General features: G+C 55.9%; 3 protein-coding genes across 7 annotated transcripts; all 3 read left to right on the forward strand.

The window, feature by feature from the left end:
* The first annotated feature begins 904 nt into the window (after positions 1-904).
* Positions 905-3,315, forward strand: C1QA (complement C1q A chain). The gene is made up of 3 exons (XM_083802652.1): positions 905-1,061; positions 1,905-2,076; positions 2,221-3,315. Exons 2-3 carry the CDS (start codon positions 1,914-1,916, stop codon positions 2,787-2,789), a joined length of 732 nt encoding a protein of 243 aa, XP_083658778.1. The 5' UTR covers positions 905-1,061; positions 1,905-1,913; the 3' UTR covers positions 2,790-3,315.
* Positions 3,316-4,523: 1,208 nt separating this feature from the next.
* Positions 4,524-6,896, forward strand: C1QC (complement C1q C chain). Of its 2 annotated transcripts, none has more exons than XM_083802647.1 (3): positions 4,524-4,785; positions 5,425-5,614; positions 5,871-6,896. In XM_083802647.1, the coding sequence occupies exons 2-3, from the start codon at positions 5,434-5,436 to the stop codon at positions 6,425-6,427; spliced, it is 738 nt and encodes a 245-aa protein (XP_083658773.1). In that variant the 5' UTR covers positions 4,524-4,785; positions 5,425-5,433; the 3' UTR covers positions 6,428-6,896. The 2 variants fall into 2 exon arrangements, with proteins under 2 accessions (XP_083658773.1, XP_083658772.1); XM_083802646.1 differs by having other exon boundaries at positions 4,535-4,778.
* Positions 6,897-8,515: 1,619 nt separating this feature from the next.
* C1QB (complement C1q B chain) lies at positions 8,516-10,838 on the forward strand. 4 transcript variants are annotated; one of them, XM_083802648.1, is made up of 3 exons: positions 8,516-8,674; positions 9,510-9,679; positions 10,086-10,838. In XM_083802648.1, exons 2-3 carry the CDS (start codon positions 9,520-9,522, stop codon positions 10,658-10,660), a joined length of 735 nt encoding a protein of 244 aa, XP_083658774.1. In that variant the 5' UTR covers positions 8,516-8,674; positions 9,510-9,519; the 3' UTR covers positions 10,661-10,838. The 4 variants fall into 4 exon arrangements, with proteins under 4 accessions (XP_083658774.1, XP_083658775.1, XP_083658776.1 ...); XM_083802649.1 differs by having other exon boundaries at positions 8,520-8,674; positions 9,507-9,679; XM_083802650.1 differs by having other exon boundaries at positions 8,524-8,627.
* Positions 10,839-19,940: the final 9,102 nt, after the last annotated feature.

Below are 19,940 nucleotides of genomic sequence, written 5' to 3' on the forward strand. Positions count from 1 at the left end.
TAAAAGAGGGGAGATTTAGATTAGAGGTTAGGAGGAAGCTCTTCATTTGGGTGGTGGTGAGGCACTGGCACTGGCTGCCCAGAGAAGCTGTGGATGCCCCATCCCTGGAGGTGTTCACGACCAGGTTGGACGAGGCCCTGGGCAACCTGATCTAGTGGGTGGCATGCCTGCCCACGGCAGGGGGGTTGGAACTGGATGACCTTTAAGGTCCCTTCCAACCCAAGCTGTTCTCTGATTCTATGATCCTACCATTGGTGAGCAGAGAGATGAGACCCTCTCCATTTCTCCTTCTCAGGAAGTTGTAGAGAGCCATGAGTTCACTTCTCAGCCTCCTTTTCTCCAAATTAGACGAACAACGTGTCCTCAGACTCTTGTCAGAAGACATGCCCTCCGGCCTTTTTATCAGACTGGGTACCACTGGATGGATGCCACCGCGCCCCATATCCTGACCACCAGCACCCTGCAGGGGATGGCAGTGCCAGCAGCAGGCAGCACACCTCGTCTCTGTCAGGCCAAGCCAGCAGGAAAAGGAACAGGGCTGCAAAAAGGCAGCATCAGAAGCGCCCGAAGAGCCATTTTCCTGAACAGGCTGGGAGAGAAGATGCTGGATCACGTCCAGGGGGAACCCCAGGAAGCGCTGGCAAGAGAGGAGAGGCTGGGCATCAGGCAGCCATGCTCTGCCTGCCATCCCGAGTGGAGCATCCCTTGCGTGGCCGCTGGAGCGGCCAGCTCCTGCAGCAGCAGGGCTTTGTCGTGCCTTTGGGCCTCCTCCACCTTGGCGTTTCCCCGTGCTGCTGGACTTCTCTGAGGTCCCAGGAGGGGCCAGCACTTTTGCTGACCAGGCTGTTCCCTCGCTGTGACCGGCACATCCATGGTCGAGGGCGGAAAGGGAACTGTGGAAAGAAGCGAAACTTGGCACTTCTCTTCTGCAACCATGTAAACCTCTGTGCATGCAAGGACATCTCGCCCCCCCTGCTTCTCTTCCCCCCTGCTCCTGAGGAAGAGCTGCCAGCAAACAGAGCTGCCGATTCTCACTGCTCCCTTCTCAGCCCTGCCAGGAGGTAAGTCACCCCGGACAGCTGGGGACACATGCCTCTTCTGCCACCTCTCTCCAGTTTTAGCTCCCTGTCCTCATCCTTATTCCACTTGTCCCCCAGCCTCCACAGGAGTCTGAAGTAGGAAAAGGGGGAGAAGGTGATGCAGAGGGGTAAATCCGTCCTCACTCCACCATGTGGATGTGGACACTGCTGGGTTCTGCAGGCCGTTCCCAGACTGATTGTCCCAGGCTTTGGTATGTGCTCAGGACATCCCTCCTCTCTTCCAGGTCTGCGTGTTGGGGACCTACATCCCTCGTGCTTTTTTTTTTAATCCCTTTACTGTTTATTCCTTTCCTGTTTCTCTCTCCTCTACTGTGTCTCTTTACACCCTTTCCTCACCTGTGCTCTCCATCCTATGGGAGTGCTGCCCCATACATCAGTGCTTTCTCCCCGAACACGGGAGGAGACAACTTCTTCATGCAGTTTGTGTGACCACCCATCCCCAGGACATGCACCAGAGGCTTTACACCCTGCTCTGCGTCCCAGGCTCTCCCACAGCCCTGCCATGGGCACGTGTCGGACCTTTTCAGTAACATCAGTGATTTCAGATCACACAACGAAACAGGGAAATTATTTTCAACATTCCAACGTGGTGTCTGGCTACCTGAATTAGACAACGCGTAGGTGGCGTGGTGGGTCTGTGCATGCACGCTTGTGTCTGTGCATGGCACATGTCCATGTCTGGATGAAAACACACGTTTATACTTGCATGTCTGTGTCCAAGGTGCATCTGTCACTGTGTGCACCACGTGCATGTTTGCTGTGATCTTGCCTCCATCCCAAATTCCCCCTCTCCTGTGCTTGCAGGGAGGCAGGATGCGTCTCGGTCTTTGGCTGGCAGCCAGCACCCTAGCAGCAGTGCTGGGCACAGCCCTGCCTGAGGAGGAGGTGTGTCGGGCACCGGATGGCAAAGACGGATTCCCCGGGGTCCCTGGCCTCAATGGGAGGCCAGGGCAGAAGGGTGACATGGGAGAACCAGGTAAGGGGCAGCCAGGGATGCGCAGTGTGGGTGGCCTGGGAGCCTCGAGCTTCTTGGCAGGAGCAGAGTGGGCTGCAGGAGCTGCTCGGGCGATGCCAGGCATGCCAGCTACGGCACGAACATCACCTCAATGTCTCTCCCCAGGGAAAGCGGCACCAAGGACAGGCATCCGGGGACCCAAAGGGGATGAAGGTGAGCCGGGGCCTCCTGGCAACCCAGGAAACCGGGGCTTCCATGGTCCGCCTGGCCCCCATGGGCTGCCAGGGCAGCCAGGACCGAGAGGGGCCAAGGGAAAGGCTGGCAATATCCTGGAGCAGCCACGTCCTGCCTTCTCTGCCTCACGGAAGTCCCAGACGCGCCGGGGCAACACGGTGGTGTTCGACAACATCATCACCAACCAGGAGAACTCCTACAGCGCCCAGAGCGGAGAGTTCACCTGCCGCATCCCCGGGCTCTACTACTTTGCCTTCCAAGTGGTCTCCATCGGAGACCTCTGCCTGAGCATCACCAAGAACAGGGAGCGCGTGGTCAGCTTCTGCGACAACAACAGCCGCAACATCCTGCAGGTGAACTCGGGCAGCAGCGTGCTGAGCCTGGCCGTGGGTGACCAGGTCTCAGTGAGCACCGACCCCGTGAAGGGCAGCCAGATCTACAGCGGCTCCGAGGCAGACAGCGTCTTCAGCGGCTTCATGCTCTTCCCACAGACGGGCTGACGGACCACCAACCTCACGACTTGCCAGCCCAGAGCTAACCTGCTTAGCATCAGAGCATTGCTGCGTGCGTGCCTCTGCGTGTTTGAGCCCTGCGAGCGGCCTTTTATCACAGCAAAGGCAATGGCCTCAAATTTAACAGCCAGCCAGGTCCTGTGCTTCTGCCAGTATCACCAAGCAGCCAGGCTGCGGGTGGCCGCTGCAGTGCCAAGACCTCCCTAGCAGTTCCCTCCAGGCTGTGATGAGCCTGCTCTTGTTTGTGGGATCCAGGCAGGCCATCCCGCTGCCTCCTGGAGGCCAAGGACTCCTGGCCCCAACAGCCCTTTCAGCTCCTGTGTGCTCAGACCCTGCACCAAAGGGGATCAGTTGTCACTGGGGCTGTTCTCTGGCTCTTTGCTCCCAAGCGTGAAATCACTGCGTGCCACTGCTTTTGCTGCACTAACCACTGTAAATGCCTTTCTGGTGCAAGGCCGGTGTTACCTCTCACAGTGTCCTCATCAGTACAAATAAACCTCTTCTTCCCCGACAACTGCTTGTGTTCTCTTTCCTACTCATGCACTTGCAGCACACTGTTGATGTCCTGGGCTGTCCCAAGCTGCCCAGGAAGAGAAGTGATCCCAGCTTGTCTCTAGCTAAGAACCAGCTGCAAAGGTGGGATGGGAGGGAACCGAGTGTAGGAGCGGAGCCGTCACTTACAGGGAGGAACGGGGGAAGTCTCTGGGACCAGCCGTTCACCACCACTCTCTGGGCCCGGCCGCCCAGCCAGCTTTTAACCCAGCATTGTGCCTGTCCCAGCCATGGGCTGCCAGCTTCTCCAGGAGAATGCTGTGGGAAGCTATGTCAAAAGGTTTTGCTGAAGTCTAGGCAGACTATGTCAACAGCCTTTCCCTCATCCACCAGGCGGGTCACCCGGTCACAGGAGGAGATGAGGTTGGTCAGGCAGGACTTGCCTTTCCTGAACCCGTGCTGGCTGGGCCTGATCCCTCAGTTGTACCACATACATTGCGTGATTACATTCAAGATGACCTGTTCCATCACCTCTCCTGGCGCTGAGGTCAGGCCTCTAGTTCCCTAGGTCGTCCTTACAACCCTTCCTATAGATGGGCATCACATTAGCAAGTCTCCAGTCATCAGGGACCTCTCCGGATGACCATGACCACTGATAGGTGTCAGAAAGTGGCCCAGCAATCACATCTGCCAGCTCTCTCAGCACCCCCGGGTGGATCCCCTCTGGCCCCATGGACTTGTGACAGCTCAGGTGGAGCAGCAGGTCTCTAACTGTTTCCACCTGAACTGTGGGGAGGTTCTTCTGCTCCCTGTCCCAGACGTCCAGGTCAGGAGGCTGAGTACCCCGAGGATAAGTGGTCTGGCTGGTAAAGACAGATGTAAAGACGTCATTAAGAACCTCAGCCTTTTCCTTATCCTCAGTAGTCATGTTCCCCCCTGCATCTAGTAATGGATGGAGATTCTCCTTGGCCCTCCTCTTACCGTTAATATATTTGTAAAAACATTTTTTTGTTATCTTTAACCACAGTGGCCACGTTGTGCTCATGTGGGCTTTAGCCTTTCTGATTTTCTCTCTGCATATGCTGGCAACATCCTTGTACTCTCCCCGAATTGCCTGTCCCTTCTTCCACCGAACATAAACTCTCGTTTTCTCTTGGAGACTCAGCAGAAGTTCCCTGTCCAGCCACGCCTGTACTTCTGTTCTCCCAGCCCCTGCTGCTGCAGTGGCAAAGCCTGGCACAAGCACAGGTCTTGCAGGACAGCCAGGGAAATGCTTGCTCAGAGAAAATAATCAGGCAGGAGGATGTGAAACTTGGATGGGGGCCAGTAAGGGGCTGCGTGTCCCTATCGGGCTCTTTCCTAACTGTGTGACTTCCTCCGGGAGGGTGTTGCAGAGAGACGCAGGTCGTGCAGAGCCAGCAGGCAGTGCCCTCAACACACAGGGCTCCACAGCGCAGGATCCCACACCCTGCTCCCCTGCTGGAGGTAAGAGGTGCTGTACAGTTCCTTTGGGGTGGGCCGCACGGGTCCGGCAGCACGGTGCAGTGCTGGGTGCTGTGGAGGAGGCAGAAGCGCTGCCAGGCACCCCAGCTGCTCACGTCTCGTGGGGGCATGCGTGCCTTTCCTCCCCGGTGGAAGACCCATTCCCCTGGGCCAGGCACTGTGCTGGGAGATCCCCAGCTGATGGGAACTCGATCCTCTTGTGCAGAAAAAGGCAGGCTGCTGCTGCTGGAGGAAGGGTGAGATCAGCTCGGTGCAGCCTGGAGCTCCAGCCTCAGGGCAGCTTGGTGCACTGCTCTGCAGTGGTGTGCATGTCTGCAGGGGACCTGGGGGTGCTGAACCAGCAGAGCTTGGGGCTGGCAGCGGATACCGCAAGTCCTCATGGCTCTGCCCAGACTGAAAGTCTAACCCCCTGGTACCATCAGCGGCTGCCCTGGGGTTGGTGATGATACCAGGGTCTGTTTCCACATATTGGCCTCCCCACCAACTGGCAATGGGCGTGGGGAAGGTAATATTGAAGGCTCCAGCTGCTGTGACCCTCATAGCACTGAGCCTCCTTTGCTTCATGGACTGAAAGCCGCCCTGCCATGGCACCTCATCCCAGCACTTTCTTTTCCTTTCCACTCTCCAGAGCCCCAAAATGAGGCAGAGCTTTTGGGAGCAGTTCTGTCTGGCCCTCACTCTCCTACCTCTGCACCTGGGGTCTGCAGTGACCGGAGATCCCTCCCACAGCTGCTATGGGGCTCCAGGCCTGCCAGGCACGCCGGGTGTGCCAGGCAAGGATGGCCGAGATGGGCTGAAGGGAGCCAAAGGCGAGCCAGGTGAGTGAGCAAAGAGGGGAACCATGAAGGCTGTCAAACGACAGGCACTGACTCTGCCACGGCCGGTCTGCCTTAGTTGCCGGTCATGGAGAGCAGTGTCCCTGCACTTGGAGAAGTGCTTGATGTTCCCAGAATCTGCAGACGGGGCAGAAGGAGAGGAAACAACCCTCTTCTGTCTGAGGGAAAGGGTCTGGGGGAGCCTCTCCCCATGTCCCTTTCTTTGTGGCTAACTCCTTCCCTCCCCACCGCTCCACAGGCATCCCAGCCATTCCTGCTACACGAGGCCCCAAGGGTATGAAAGGGGAGCCAGGCAGTCCTGGCTTGCCAGGCAAGACCGGCCCCGTCGGTCCCCCTGGTCCCCCTGGAGACCCCGGGGAGATGGGCACTGCCGGAGAGCCAGGCATGCCAGGCAGCTACAAGCAGAAGCACCAGTCGGCATTTTCAGTGACGAGGCAGACTGCTGAGCACCCCTTAAAGAACATCCCCGTGGTCTTCAACCACATCATCACCAACACCAACAACGACTACAACACCACCACAGGCAAGTTCACCTGCAAGGTGCCTGGCCTCTACTACTTCGTCTTCCACAGCTCACAGACAGCCAACCTCTGTGTCATGCTGTACAAGAACATGAGAAAGATGGCCAGCTTCTGTGACCACAAGACCAACACCATGCAGGTCAGCTCGGGTGGTATCCTCCTCCACCTGGAGGCTGGGAACGAGGTCTGGCTGGAGGTGAACGACTACAACGGCATGGTGGGCATCGGTGGCTCCGACAGCATCTTCTCGGGGTTCCTGCTCTTCCCAGAATAGGGGAGCACCTGAGCTCAGCCCAGCACACCAAGCCCTTTGCCCTGCCCTGCAAATTCTGTTGCTCGCTGCCAGGCCGTTGCTCATGCCCCAGGTTTCTCTGCTGGGTGGGAAGCCCCAGCAAGCGAGTCCGCCCCGGCCACAATCCCCTGGCTTGGGGAGTGCGTGCAGACAGTCCCTGAACAAGGCGGCCAGGCACATCCAGCTGGATCTGCGCCTGCAGTGACAGCACCGAGCCCCTGGAGTCCTGTTGGCACTGCCTTGTGCAGCAAAACATTTCCACCTCCCAAGCACTGCCCTGATAACACCCCGTTACCTTGTGCTGCTGGAGCCAGGGCTCAAGGGTCTTTCTGTGTCTCTCCCCTTCCCACACTGGGTGCACCGGGGACAGTCAGGGGTCCTGGAGCAGGCTGCAAGCAACAGCTTTGCCGTGAGCTGGTTCTGGAAAGTGTCAATAAATCCTTCCCCAGTATGCCTGGCCGAGCATCGTTTTTTCTTCGTGATTTGCCTTTCTGCAGGTGGGGCCCATGTGTGGCTGGCTGGCTGGCTGTGGCATGCACACGAGCGCGTGTATATGTGATCTGTCTGTTTGCCTGCATGATGTCTGGACGTCCCTGAGCCCTCACTGTCTGGGCTGTGCTCAGCACCAGTGAGCATCACAAACCATTCACAACGCTGGCTTTGCTCACTCGGTAGGGCCCTCAGATGCATCGACAGCAGGAAGGGGACCCTCCCCTTGAGCAGTGCTCACTTAAGGGGGACAAGACGCCCCCAGGAAGGGGCCCTTTCCATCCAAGTGGATGCAATTCAGTTGCCCACACAGCAAGCCTTGTAGCCAGGTGTCAGGCAGCTGGGACATCCCCAGGGACCCAGCCTCACCAGGCACTTACCCCCTCCCCAGTTTCAGATGACAGCCAGAGGGCTCCGCCACCTCAACCTGCACAGTGCAGGCACCAGAAATTCATCCGGGGACAAAGACGTCGCTGCTAACTGGGAAGAAACGGCCAAGGGGTGCCTGAGGGTGTTGCATGATAGCAACAGGGAGTAGCAGGGGGTTGGCAGAGAGAAAACCCAGCCTTGGGCTGAACCCAAGAAACTCCTTCAAGAGAGACCGCGGTTTTCACAGCAACATAGTGCAGGGTGGCCAGCTCCTGGCTGAAAGGGGCTAACTGGACATGGCTTTGGGAAACAGCTCTTCCTTGGTGACTTCTGCTGTCACCCTCAGTGACCACTCAGCACTACAGTGACCCTCTGGGGAAGGGATCTGAGCCACGTCCCAGGACATGTGCCGCCACCTCCACCTGGTGTGGTAGGACAACAGTGAGCTGCCCCACTGGAGCAGGCTGGTGTGTGTCTTGGTGCCACCAAGCAAGACTTCCACGAGGGGTAATAAAGCCCAGAGGTTCAGGGTTAGCTCTGCAGGGACCTGGACCAGGAAGGGTGTTACCCACAGGGGACAAGGAAGGGACAGGGCAGGGGAAGCACAAGAGGCCTCCCAGAGACGCGGAGAAGGAGCTGATGTCTGTGGAGGCTACAGAACCCACCAAAACCCAGTGGAGCTTTTTCTTGGTGGCACACTGCACACTGGAGGAGAGCTCTTCTCCTCCCAATGGTCTACGCTTTACCTCCAAAGGGCACCAACAGAAAATGGAACTGGAAACACTTTTATTGCAGGGTATAATCACTTCCATTCACAACATTTAGGAGAACCTGGGGGTTGGTTTCAAGGTGATAGATGCTCAGGCCATGCCACATCCTCTGGGCTGGTGTTCCCTCCCAACAGAGCTGGGTATGTGCAGAGAAGCCTAAACAAAGCACGCATGCAATGCTCCTCTCTCCCGAGGGACTGCCCTGAATTTGCATCGAGCTCATGGCAGTGTTCCCCAGAGGAAGCAGAGCTGAGCAAGGCACAGAGACCCCCCAGGGCATGGCGAACATCCCCCTGCTCCCCAGGGCCAGAGCTGTTCACCTGAGGGACCCCGGGTTGCTGTTTGAGGACTTCACGTTCTGCTGAGCTGACAGATGGCACTCATAAGGGATATGAAAGTGACGATGAGCTAAAGATAAAAAAAAAAAAAGGATGTGGCCAGATTCTTTCACAACAATCCTCGCAGCAAACTTCTGCTTCCCTCCAGGGTCATTTCCAAGCAGGACGCTGGGGTGTCCTGCTCTGCTTCCCGGTCTGTGCAACGAGAAGCTCAGGGTAAGAGCAGGCTGCCTGGAAGGCTGAGAAGCAGCTCCCTCCTGCAGGTAGGAGCACATGGGGGACCCAGAAGCACAAGGGGGACAATCACTTCTTGTGTCACTGGCACTTCTCTGTGCCCGGTGCTTAGCCCACCCCTGGCTGCACCAGGAGCTGGGGGAAGGAGCTGAGCTGTGGGATGCAGGGAGGGCAGAAGGAAGATGGGACCCCAGGGACTGGAAGCCCAGATGACTGTCCCAGTTAGGCTAGTTAGATACAGAAATACTTCTGGGATGAAGCACGCAGGTGGCAGGACAGAAGGGGAAGCCACGGGGGTTAGGAGGGCAAGTTGGACGGTATCTTTTCTATCTGCAAAGATGAAAGGTGTTCCTCATACATAGTGGTGGAAAGCAAGGGCTTGAAACTGCTCTGGCCTGGGGAAGGATTTGGCCCTGTACTTTGTGGTCCTAAGGTGGGATGAAGAATCTCTCCTCTGAGGGAGCAGTGGGGACTCGGAGCAGGGACACGCAGGACATACCTGTGCGTCCCTCCTGTGCAGCACGGCTGTCTCGAGCATAGACTCCTGGCAGCAGCACAACGAGGCTGGGCATTGATCCTCTGGGATGGGCTCACTTGTCACAGGTGTTCATGTGGCTGAAGCTCTGGACACTTGTTGACGTGGGAAGAGATCGACAATCCCTCCCAACCTGCCCAGAAGGGTTGTTCACTCCAAGGCGATGAGAAGGGTGGATTTAGATCCACAACGAGATGCTTTCCCTTATTCGTGGTATCACCCAGGAGTACTTCTAGGCATCTTCCTCCAGAGCAGCACAGAGGGGCTTCCTCATCCCTCCCACTGCCTGGGGCTATGTAGCACCTCAGCATCCTTTTGTGCTCCAGCAGGGAAGACAAGATGCAGACCATGTGGGTGATGTTGATCTGCTTAGCCGGAGGGCAGCTTGCGTGTGCCACGCTCTGCAAGACTTACGGCACCATCCCGGGCATCCCAGGGGCACCAGGCCAGCCTGGCAGCAATGGCAGAGATGGCCAGAATGGCCCAAAGGGTGATCGAGGTAAGGAGTAGGCTGCAGGTGTGGAAAATATCATCTTACAAACACCAAGAGCAGAAAAAAAAAAAAAAGAAAAAAAAAATGTGGTGAAAAGCATACGGCTGGGGGGAAAGTGGTACAGCAGACACCACTTTATACAAGGCCCTTTGAGGTGTTATCAGGCACAGGTGATGCTCAGAGACAGAAGGGGATGGGCAGACAGGAACACCATGAAGAGAACACCGTGAAGGACCTGGGGATGGAGGGTGTACACGGGCAGAGAGCAAGGGGAGCCATGCCTGCGAGGTGGGCAGGGGTTTCCACTCACCCACACCCCAGCACAAGTCCCTGTGGTTTCCTTCACAGCGTCCCCTCTGCGGACCCACGGGGCTCAGCTGTGACCACAACACCTCTTCCTCCTGCTTTTTAGGTCCCCCTGGCCAGGCGGAGGACGAAGGAGAAATTGGGGAGAAGGGGGACCCAGGAACACCAGGCCACCCCGGGAAGATTGGCCCCAGGGGCCCCACAGGTTCAAAGGGACTGCAGGGCCCCATGGGACCCCCCGGCCCCCAGGGAGACTCTGGGGACTACAAGGCCACCCTCAAGTCCGCCTTCTCAGCAGCCAGGACGATCAGCATCTTCCCACGCCGGGAGCAGCCCATCCGCTTTGACCGCGTCATCACGAACGAGAAGGGTCACTACGAGAACCGCTACGGCCGCTTCACCTGCCGCGTGCCGGGCATCTACTACTTTACCTACCATGTCACGTCCAAGGGCAGCCTGTGCCTCAGAATGAAAAAGGGCCGGGGTGGCAGCAAGGGCGACGTGGTGGTGACCTTCTGTGACTACGTGCACAGCAGCTACCAGATCACCACCGGCGGTGTGGTGCTCAAGATGGTAGCGAACGAGTCTGTCTGGCTGGAGCCAACGGAGAAGAACGCCATCGTGGGGATCGAAGGGTCTGACAGCATCTTTTCCGGCTTCCTGATCTTCCCTGAGGCTTAGCCTGCTGAAGACATCTCCCCAGACGCTCTCTGCAGCCCTTGCCCTACCGCTGGCGTCCCCCACCAAGGAGCAAGGACTCCCCTGGAGATGACTCTTTGCTCCAGATTCGGTGCCCTAAGTCTTTTGTTGCCAGTCTTGCACATTAAATGACGGCTCGTGCTGCTGCTGGTCCCCTCCTGCCTGGGGTTTGCTTCTTTCCCTATCTTTGAGCCTGGCCCTGGGGCTTTCCCAGCCTGTGGGTTTGGTTTGGGAGGAGGGGACGGGAAAGCAGCCTCGAAAATCACACAGCGCACCCACTGGCCCAGGGAGGCAGGACTGCGGCCACGGGGCACCCATGTCAAAGTTGGGGTGCAAAACCGGCACTCTGTTTGCTGGGACACAACAGGCTGGGTACAGGAGGACTGCAGGCAGGGCCCTCACCCTCCTCTGAGCAGGAGGCTCCGGGTGAAGCTGTGCCTGGCCTCCAGCAGGCATTCAGCTGCTGCACCTCGGAGCTGACACCTCACACAGCACCCAAATACCCAGGCCAGCCCCACTGCTTCCCAGGATGCTGCTCCCTGCGCCCCAAGGTGCAGCCTGCACTCATTAGCATCTCATCGCTGCTAAGCGTGGCCGGTCAATTAATGCTGCAGACCGCGCTGCCTCCTTTTACGGAGGCATGCAAATTCCCTGCCCAGGGTTAAGAAACCCGAGGAAGCCTGGTCCCCTAGGCAGAGCCGTGCCTGTAAAAGCGGGTTGCCGGCAGCCCCCAGGCCTGCCACGCCACGCAGGGACCCGCGGTGGTGTGTGAAGCTGGGCCGGAGCAGGCGGCTCGCTCAAGGACGTGTTTTCGGGGGGGTTCTGTGGGGTACGGGATTTGAAAGGGGCTGGATGTAGGGGAGGGTGCGAAGGGGTCTCATGTGGGAGGGGGATGTAGATGAAGCATTGCTACTGAGATTTTAGGGCTTGGTTTTAGGGCCCCACAGCTCCGGCCTGAGCAGATCTGAGAAGAAGCTGCCCGCCCCAGTCCCAGCACAAGACGATGCCTCCCAGGCCCACACGGTGCCGCTGCCACCGACTTGGAGGCTCCCGTTCCTGTCTGAGGTAACGAAAAAAAGTGGCACAGGAGGCTGGTGCCCCACAACCACATCTCTGTCCCACAGGCCGCAGGGGCAAAGCTCGTAGGGACCGGGCAGAAGTGTGAGGCTCAGCTCTGCCTTGCCTGGGTCTGGGAAGAGGCCCTGAGGCGGCAGGCAGGATTAGTGCCGCTTCCTGCAGCCCTGTGTTAATGCCTCATTCTCACCACCTCGCTGCTTGGCCCTTCCCTCAGCAAAATCTGCAGCTGTCCTGTCCCCACACCTCCGCATCCCACCACAAAGTCGGGGCAGAGGTGTTCAATGCCGCAGCCCGAATCTCCCTTTGTGAGGCTGCTTATAAAATGCAGCTGTGATGGACATGGCATATTGCAGCTGGAGACTCAGCAACCCAAACAGAAGCAGCCTTACAGGCTGGGTCAGACACCTGCAGCTAGCAGCATGGGTGGAGGAAAAGGGTCAATATTCACCCCAAAACACAGGCATGGCAGTGTACACCTCCCACACCCCCCGAACCTTCAGCAGAACACACCAAACCAAGGAGCAACCAATATACTGGAGGACAGAGCTGCCATTCATAGAGGTTCAAAAAGCTGGAGAAATGAGCTGCCACGAACCTACTGACATTTAACAGAGACAAATGCAAAGTCCTTTATCTGGCTTGGGATAACCCCAATGCAAAAAGACGAGCAGGGGGCAGGAGGAAGCTTTGCAGGAAAGGATCTGGGATGCTGATGGACAAGAAGTTGAAACTTTCTGCCTTTCTGTATAATTGATATAATCCATTTGGACTTTTGAAAAGGTCTTTGTCCGGGCCCCTCTGGAGTAGAGCTATTTTTCTTTGAAAAACTAATGTCTGACCTAAGCCCAGCATCAGCCAAATGGTTTCTGAGATCTGGGCTGTAACCAGAGAGGGTTAGAGGACAGTGCAGACACCAACTATCTCTAAAGTGAAGCTCTGTGCTTATGTGGTTGGAAAATAGCTGCAGAGGTCTATGCTTCCTCCTGTGGGTCTCAGCCAGCACCAGCCCAGCTTTCATCAATGCCACCTTAGGAATTAGCTTCTGGGGAGGACCGTGTGCTGCCTTCTCCCCGCCGGCTGCCTCAGCACCTCCCTCAGGCATGCAGTTCTGCTCAGTGCTGAGAAAAGAGGGTTGGGGGCCCAGAGCGGCCAGGGTGGGCTGTAGGCTGTGCAGTAACACTGCTCAGTCCTTCTAGGGCCATCCAGTGGGTTTATGACCCTACAGGAAGCCCTAAAGCCACAAGGCCTTCAAAGAGAGAGTTACGACCCGGGGGCAGCTGGAGAGGACCCCTTCTCTCTAGTTATCCCAGTGCCACCCTAGGCAGGAGCTGCAATGCAGGTGCCCCTTTCCTAGGGGATCCTCCCACAGCAGGAGTCTGGATTGCTGTCCTGTGGGCAAAGATCTCTGTAAGATCCTCAGTGGCACTCAGGCCACAGCAAGAAAAAATGAAACTGATACAGGTAGCTAAGTGCTGCACTGCTCATCACACATTGCTGACTTGGTATCAGAGGTTACCCAGTAAAGGCGGGACTGCTACAGCTACGCTCACAGCCCTACCTGCACACACACACACCAGTAATAATTAATTATGTAATTAATTACTCCATGCAAAACAAACGGACCTTGGAACAACAGGACAATTAGCAGGAGAGCTGGAGAGAAACCCGTTGCAGGGGCAGGTGCAGCCTGCTGGTGGGGATGCCCACAAGGGAAACTCCACATTCAGTGTCTCACAGGGAACGACCAGCTCACACCTGTGATTAATTCTGTGATTAATTTAGGGGAGCCTGTCACACAGCAAATTTTAGCCCAGCCACTTCTGCACCCGCTGAATGCATTGCAGGGCTTGTTCTCACCTCGGAGCTGACAGAGCCATCCTAGTGCCCTATACACGTGCTCACACCCTGCTCACACCTGTCTGTGCACACTCACGCTGCTTCGTGCATGCTCACACCGTTTATTTTTTTTTCTTTTCATGGCACCACAGATATAAAACTGGGGAAGCAGCATCTCCTCGTGGCCAAGCCAGCGCTTAGGCCGCGGAGCTGCGCCAGGTGGAGCTGTGGCCCTCGCCTGTGGAAGCTGTGCAGGCCGGCCTGCAGCGAGGCCTGGTGTCTTTCCAGGCAGGTGCCCAGCAGATTCCCCCTTCAAAGCTAAAGCAGGAGGGAATTTTAGGCGACTTCAGAGCAGGAGTGTTAGGGATATAAGTGTCATAAGTGTCACACGGCAGTGGAGGGGTGCTTTGCCCTCTCGGTGCTGGAGGTGGTGTAGAGTTGGTGAGCTGAGCAGGATGGGGGGGGGGGGGGGACCTGGGCAGCCGTCACCCTGTCCCACCACATGTCAGGTGAGGGTGTTCAGGGACACCAAAAGGCACCCAAAAGCGTGAAGGTCACTTTCTGGGGGCTCCCTACTGCCAGGTACCAGTCTGAGCCAAAGCTCAACGGAGCAAATGCACTGATGAGCAAAGACGCTGACAAAGAACTGGCAGGATTTTAAACTAAAATCTCCTTATTTTGAGGCACATAGCATCAGGGATCAGAAAGAACATCACTTTTTTTTTTTTTTTTTTTTTTTCCTGCATTGTCCAGTGGGGGCTGTGGGGGTTTTCTCCATGTTGAGGCTGCAGACCAGGAGTAAGCAGGCCTCTGGCAGGATATGATGTGGTGCAGCATGCTAGCTGCCTACCAGATACACGGAAAGTGAAGCTAAGCTAGAAAGATCGAAGCACATCACAGGTTGTGCTAAATGTGGGAACTATGGCCGCACTCTCTGTCAGTAAGACTGCGCCAGGGATGTCGGTCCTGCAGCCTGGCCAGGTGTCGAACTTCCCCAGTGAACACTGTGCACTTTTAAACATGTTGATTCCTTTGCATTGAACCCAGTCAGTCCCAGGAGCCTCACAATCAAGGAGGCACACGAGGTGCACAGGTAGCAGACCAGCACGAGGGACCAGCACCCTGAGCCAGCCCCACTTCTGGCAAGGTTTCTGCCAACTCCTCATCGACCACGTGCTGTGCACAGAGGCACGTGGTAGGAACAGACCATGCTCTCCAGCTGTCCCACTCAATTCCCATTCCTAAACCACACTCAGTTCACCTCAGTCCTTGCTGAAAACATCATAAACCATGGACATGCTGCCCAGAAGAGCCTTCTGGAGCCCACAAAGTGAAACCTCCCACGCACATCCTGCATTAACAGCCGTTCTCCCACCCAGCTCATGACGCTGCTCCTAGACACGGGGACGCATTTTCCCTGAGAGCAGTGCCCTCCTGAGCAGCCCACAAGCATTTCATTCCCTTCAGCCTCCCAGCTGCAAAGGAAAGTCACTGGCACCAGTCTGGCGGCTGCTCTCCTCTGTCTCTTCTGCCTTTGGGCAGGTTTGTGTCTCACCGGACTGTGCTTGTTGCCAGCATTGCCAGATTCGGACAGGACACAGCAAGATCAGCTCGTGTTAGGTGGACATGGAGGCCACACACAGTCCCTTCCCCGCCAGCAGGGCAGGAGCCATCTGCAGGGCCGGGGCACTGTGGGGCTCAGCTCTCACCCCCACCACAGGTCTGCTGGGCTCCCCTGTAGGACAGGCACTGCTTGCAGCCTTGGTGGGCCTCCTGCAGGGAATCTGATACAGCACCCAGCAGTACGAGACAGGGAAGTGAGAGCAGAGACCGGCTCCCATCCCAAATCTAACCTTGGGGTGTCTGATTTTTTTTTTCCCCTACCCTTACTCAGGCTTTTATTTGAATATAAATGGGAAGGAGAAATTGCTTCTTTTGGATCAATTGCTTCTTTTGGATCAATTGCTTCTTTTGCCTGGAACAACACCGACTGGCTTGCCTCCTGCTTGGAGCTGCACAGGGAGCTCCCACTTCTCCCGGCCCCTTTGCAGGAACTGGGAGCTGTGGAGGCTCTGTTCTGGGCAGGCCACCAAAGAGTTAAGTCCCAGCCCCTTTTTTCTGCTCTGCCTCCTTATGAGGAACAGCCTTCGAAGGGCTGCAGAAAGGCTCTTTCTTTCCCCAGCAGATCTCTGGGAATGAAAAGTCTGTGTTCCAGATATTAAATTACTCATAAAATAGTTGGCCTGTCCCCGAGGCGGCTCAGCAACCCCCAGCCCCGCCGCCCGCTCTGGCGGGCTGCTGATGTGCATCTGCATGTCACCTCCTGCTACAAGGTCAATCTCTCCAATTTAAAGCAGCAACGTTGGAAAGCAAACCAGATTTCAGCCAGAATTAGCTTCAAATGGAGCATTCAGGGGACTCATGCTGGGAAGGGAGTGCAGGAGGGAAGGACCAAGGAAGCCGGGGCCAAGGGTTGATGCAGCACGGCCTCTGAGCACCCCTGACAGGGCAGGGCACCCTGATGGGTGCAGGTTGTGCTGCCTGGCCCTCATCGAGCCCGGGGAGGATGCTCGGCAGCCAGGGAGCTGGCTGCAAAGGGCTCACCCTCCAGGCCCACAGCAGCTCTGGGCTGCAGAGACACAGCCTGTCAGTGTGGGTTTGGGAGAGCCCCACGTCGCTCTGCTCTCCTGTCTGGAGGTTTTCTGCATTTTGCAAGAAAAAGGAAAGGTAGCGCTTTTATTCTTCCACTATTGCCTCCTGAGGGTGACCAGGGACTAATCAGTGACCCCCTGAATGCCTCAGTTTCCCCACTAGTAGCAGACCCCGCCATGTCGCATAACCTGTCCTACCCACCTTGCTGCAGAGGTCTGGGGGGTTCAGTCCTCGTTTTTCAGTACGTACCAGGAAGATGAGCCGTGATCTCAGCTGTGAAGTAAGACTTAAGCCCCATCCTTGTCATATATACAGCCATGTGCCTCACATGACATGTGCCTAGAGGTGAGCACTCATGAATTAATACACAGGGCACGTAGCAGGCACATGCACCAAATGCAAGCCACACAAACACCGTGCAAAGCACAACACACTTTCAGCATGCAGCATGAGAGCAAGGCATGGCCAGGCTGAGTGATCTGTGCTGGGCCAGATGAGTCCAGCAGCGATCTCCACAACCTCCCGCTGTCCTAAATCTTGCATTTACACGCAGAGAAAAAATATCACGCAAGACAGCTAGGAATACACTGTGCAGCAAGACACTACCATGTGCAGCCTTGCGAGGGCTGCTAAGCCACAGAAAGGTCCCCGGGGAAATGTGTGTAACACACTTGGGCACATACCTGAAATACCCATCTGGTTTTTGAACAGGAATTATCTGTGAGTCCACAGTCCTGGCTGACTCGGAAAGAGCAGGGCTGAAAGCTGGGAGTTGGGGGGGGCTGCAGAGCAGCCCCCAGGCTGAGCACGACGAAAGCAGCCCCGAGGGCTGAATGCCGCTGCCCAGCACTCCCTCTGTTCCCATTATGTGCCAGGAGAGCTTTTGTCTGGGGATGCTGGCATGTGCAGTCACCAAGGAGACGGGAACAGCGGCAGGTCAGCAGCGAGCTTGCAGACAAGCTGGGAGGGAGCCGGACAGCCTGCGCAGCCCAGTGTCCTCTGCTGGGACAGGAGTGGGTCTCTGCAGCCTGGGGTAGCTGGAGGTCAGGCCCTGGGAGCACGAGGGTTTTGGGGACTGTCTGTGGGAGTGCAGCAAACGGCACAAGGCACCAGCAAGGGGAAACATCAGCATCCACCGAGACCTGGACCTTCTGGGCCCTTCTCAGCCGTGGGGTGGTCTGAAGCCGGGCAGCCCAGAGGAGGCAGCCCTCTCTTTCTCTAACATCCATGTAGATCCACCACAACCACTCCAACGCTGTCCTCAGGCTCAGGATGAGTCCTGACAATTCCCTCTCAGTCCCTCGGTCTCCACTTCCATCATGTTTGTCCCAAGACTTGCCGGAAAGCAGGTCCTGGGAGCTCAAGCTGCAGGCCTAATGCAAACATTATTTTGCTAGCAGCATTTTCACCCCTAGTTTGTTTGATTCAGAGAAGGACCCGTTTCCTGGGTGAGCAGAGGAAGAGGGGAATGAAAAGCCTTTTTGAAGGACAAACAAATGCTATGGGGATTTGTGAAATGCCACAGCACTCCCCTGCCTTCCCAGCCCCAACAAGCAGCCACTAGCGAGTGTCCGAAACGGCAGTGGAAACAGCAGCTCCTGTCACTTGCCATGCTGGGAACAGTAGGATGTAGAGAACGAGTGAGAAGGGAAAGGTGGGCCAGGGGATATCTTCATTGTCCTACAGGGTTTACATTGTCCATCAGGGTTTTGGGTCATTCTGTCTAAATTTTCAGCCTCTTCCCTTGTATTTTTTGTTGCTGTTTGTTTTTGTTTTGTTTTGTTTTTAATGGTAAAATGTATTACAGAAAAATCAGAAGTGTCTGAATATTGTGCTTTCGTGACCCCAAGGACCTTTGCATTCAAGCAGCCTGAGCCCAGGCAGACAGAAGCATCACCCATTTATTATTAACGCGTTTTGGTGTTTGTGATTCTAGATTTAATTATTTTTCTCAAAGCACCTTGTGTTCTGCATCTTGCTTATTTTTTCCTGCCAGCACTAAAATGTGGATGCTGTCAAATAACCACCATTTCCCCAAGTCGCATTTCTTCTTAAATGTCCTTGAGTCTAGCTTTGCTGCAACATCACTTGTGCTAGGAGCGCTCAGCGAGACTGAAGTAAGCGTCGCAGGAGACAGACTGTGGGCCCCAGATTTCCTCCAGCAATTTGCAGCCTTGGAAGATCCACTGCCAGCCAAACAAACTGGGTTCAGCTGCAAGTCTGGCTGCTTGTGCTGTGTCACAATCACTTGGCACAGGCTCACATCACAGCCTCAGGGAGGTGGTGGAGTCACCGCCCTGGGGGGGTTTAAGGAAAGGCTGGACGTGGTGCTTAGGGACATGGTTTAGTGGGTGACATTGGCGGTAGGAGGATGGTTGGACCAGATGATCTTGGAGGTTTTTTCCAACCTTAACGATTCTAGGATTCAGTGGAGGCTACAGATGCTCTGACTCTGCGCAGGACCACTGCAATGCCCATCTTCATCCTTACTTCTGATCTCACACACCTGATGCATCTGCAGGCACATCCTTCCTGCGTGCCCCATCTGCCAAGTCAGGCTGATCTGCCGCAGGCTCAGTGGGCTCTTGTGGCCTAGGACACAGTCCAGCAGCTACCAGCAGCACACTGTGCAGAGATTTTTCCCCCAGACCCTGCAGCTTTTCTTTCCTAAGCAGACTTTTAATCCCAAAGCTGCTGGTGGGCTGTCTCTAAATGAAGAACAGAAGCGATGTTCCCAAAACGGGTCTGGAGCATGGCCCAGAGAGCATTAGCTATGGGGAGGAGGCAAGAGATCCCTTAAGGTTACTCAGGAAATAAACAAGTCAATAAGTTACATCCCTTAAATGGATAATTCTACAATTAAATTTTGATCCAAATGATTTCCTCTAACCAAAAAGAAAATGAATGTGCCTTGGTATAGTTAGGTTCCTGCAAGTTTTGTAGCAGAGTGTGTCAGGTAGACGACAGAGGGATTGTTAATGCAAGGAGTGTCTGCACTCCAGGCTTACAGGTTACCAGTCTTCAGAGTCTCCATGGACAAGAGCCCTTTAGGAAAGGCTCCAGCCTGAGCCCGTGACAGTCACCAAGTGGTGCGGATGCCCTGGTGTGCAGTAAGTCAGAAATTGCACTGAAACCTTATAGTGGAGACTAACAATTCACCCTTCCGTGCATGCTCTCCAGAGTGGATTTTCCATCATCTAGTAAAGTATTGGAGGTCTTGCTGTCACCTTAACGTAGTTTGGTTAAAAAGTGAGCAGCCAAGGCTGTTACTCAGTGCCCCAGCCAGTCTGCTCTCCCCATGTCCACAGGCACCCCCAGCTGTCCCCTGAACATCCCTCTCCAGTGACCCCCTGGTACCCACAGAGTCGGCATTGCCAGAGACGCAGCACAGCATCCCACGGGAGCAGTGCTCAGGGCAGGCAGCTCTGCTCTAGTTAAACTCTAAGCAAACGGAACATTCCACAAGCCCTGAAGGCAGACACCCCACAGGTAACGGGCCTGGCTGTGCAATTTGTGCTTGAGGGTGCTGTGCTGGAGGACTGGGGATTGTGCCAGGCAGGACAGAGGTGCAAACCCAGCTTCGGTTTCCACTTGGCCATTCATTCCTCTGCTTTCTCTGCTGGCAGCACGGCCTTGCTCAGCACTGAAGACGCATGCAGTGAGCCCTGGCAGGACTGTGCATGCTTGGAGGATGCCT

This window comes from Anser anser (assembly GCF_964211835.1).
Source record: "Anser anser genome assembly, chromosome: 17".
NCBI classification, from domain to species: domain Eukaryota; kingdom Metazoa; phylum Chordata; class Aves; order Anseriformes; family Anatidae; genus Anser; species Anser anser.

Bases quoted from the DNA above. Each gene is read 5' to 3' on its own strand.
- C1QB (XM_083802648.1), top strand. From the start codon at position 9,520: ATGCAGACCATGTGGGTGATGTTGATCTGCTTAGCCGGAGGGCAGCTT. The intron at 9,680-10,085 runs GTAAGGAGTAGG...CCTGCTTTTTAG, and splicing joins TGGCCCAAAGGGTGATCGAG to GTCCCCCTGGCCAGGCGGAG.
- C1QA (XM_083802652.1), top strand. From the start codon at position 1,914: ATGCGTCTCGGTCTTTGGCTGGCAGCCAGCACCCTAGCAGCAGTGCTG. The intron at 2,077-2,220 runs GTAAGGGGCAGC...GTCTCTCCCCAG, and splicing joins GGGTGACATGGGAGAACCAG to GGAAAGCGGCACCAAGGACA.
- C1QC (XM_083802647.1), top strand. From the start codon at position 5,434: ATGAGGCAGAGCTTTTGGGAGCAGTTCTGTCTGGCCCTCACTCTCCTA. The intron at 5,615-5,870 runs GTGAGTGAGCAA...ACCGCTCCACAG, and splicing joins GGGAGCCAAAGGCGAGCCAG to GCATCCCAGCCATTCCTGCT.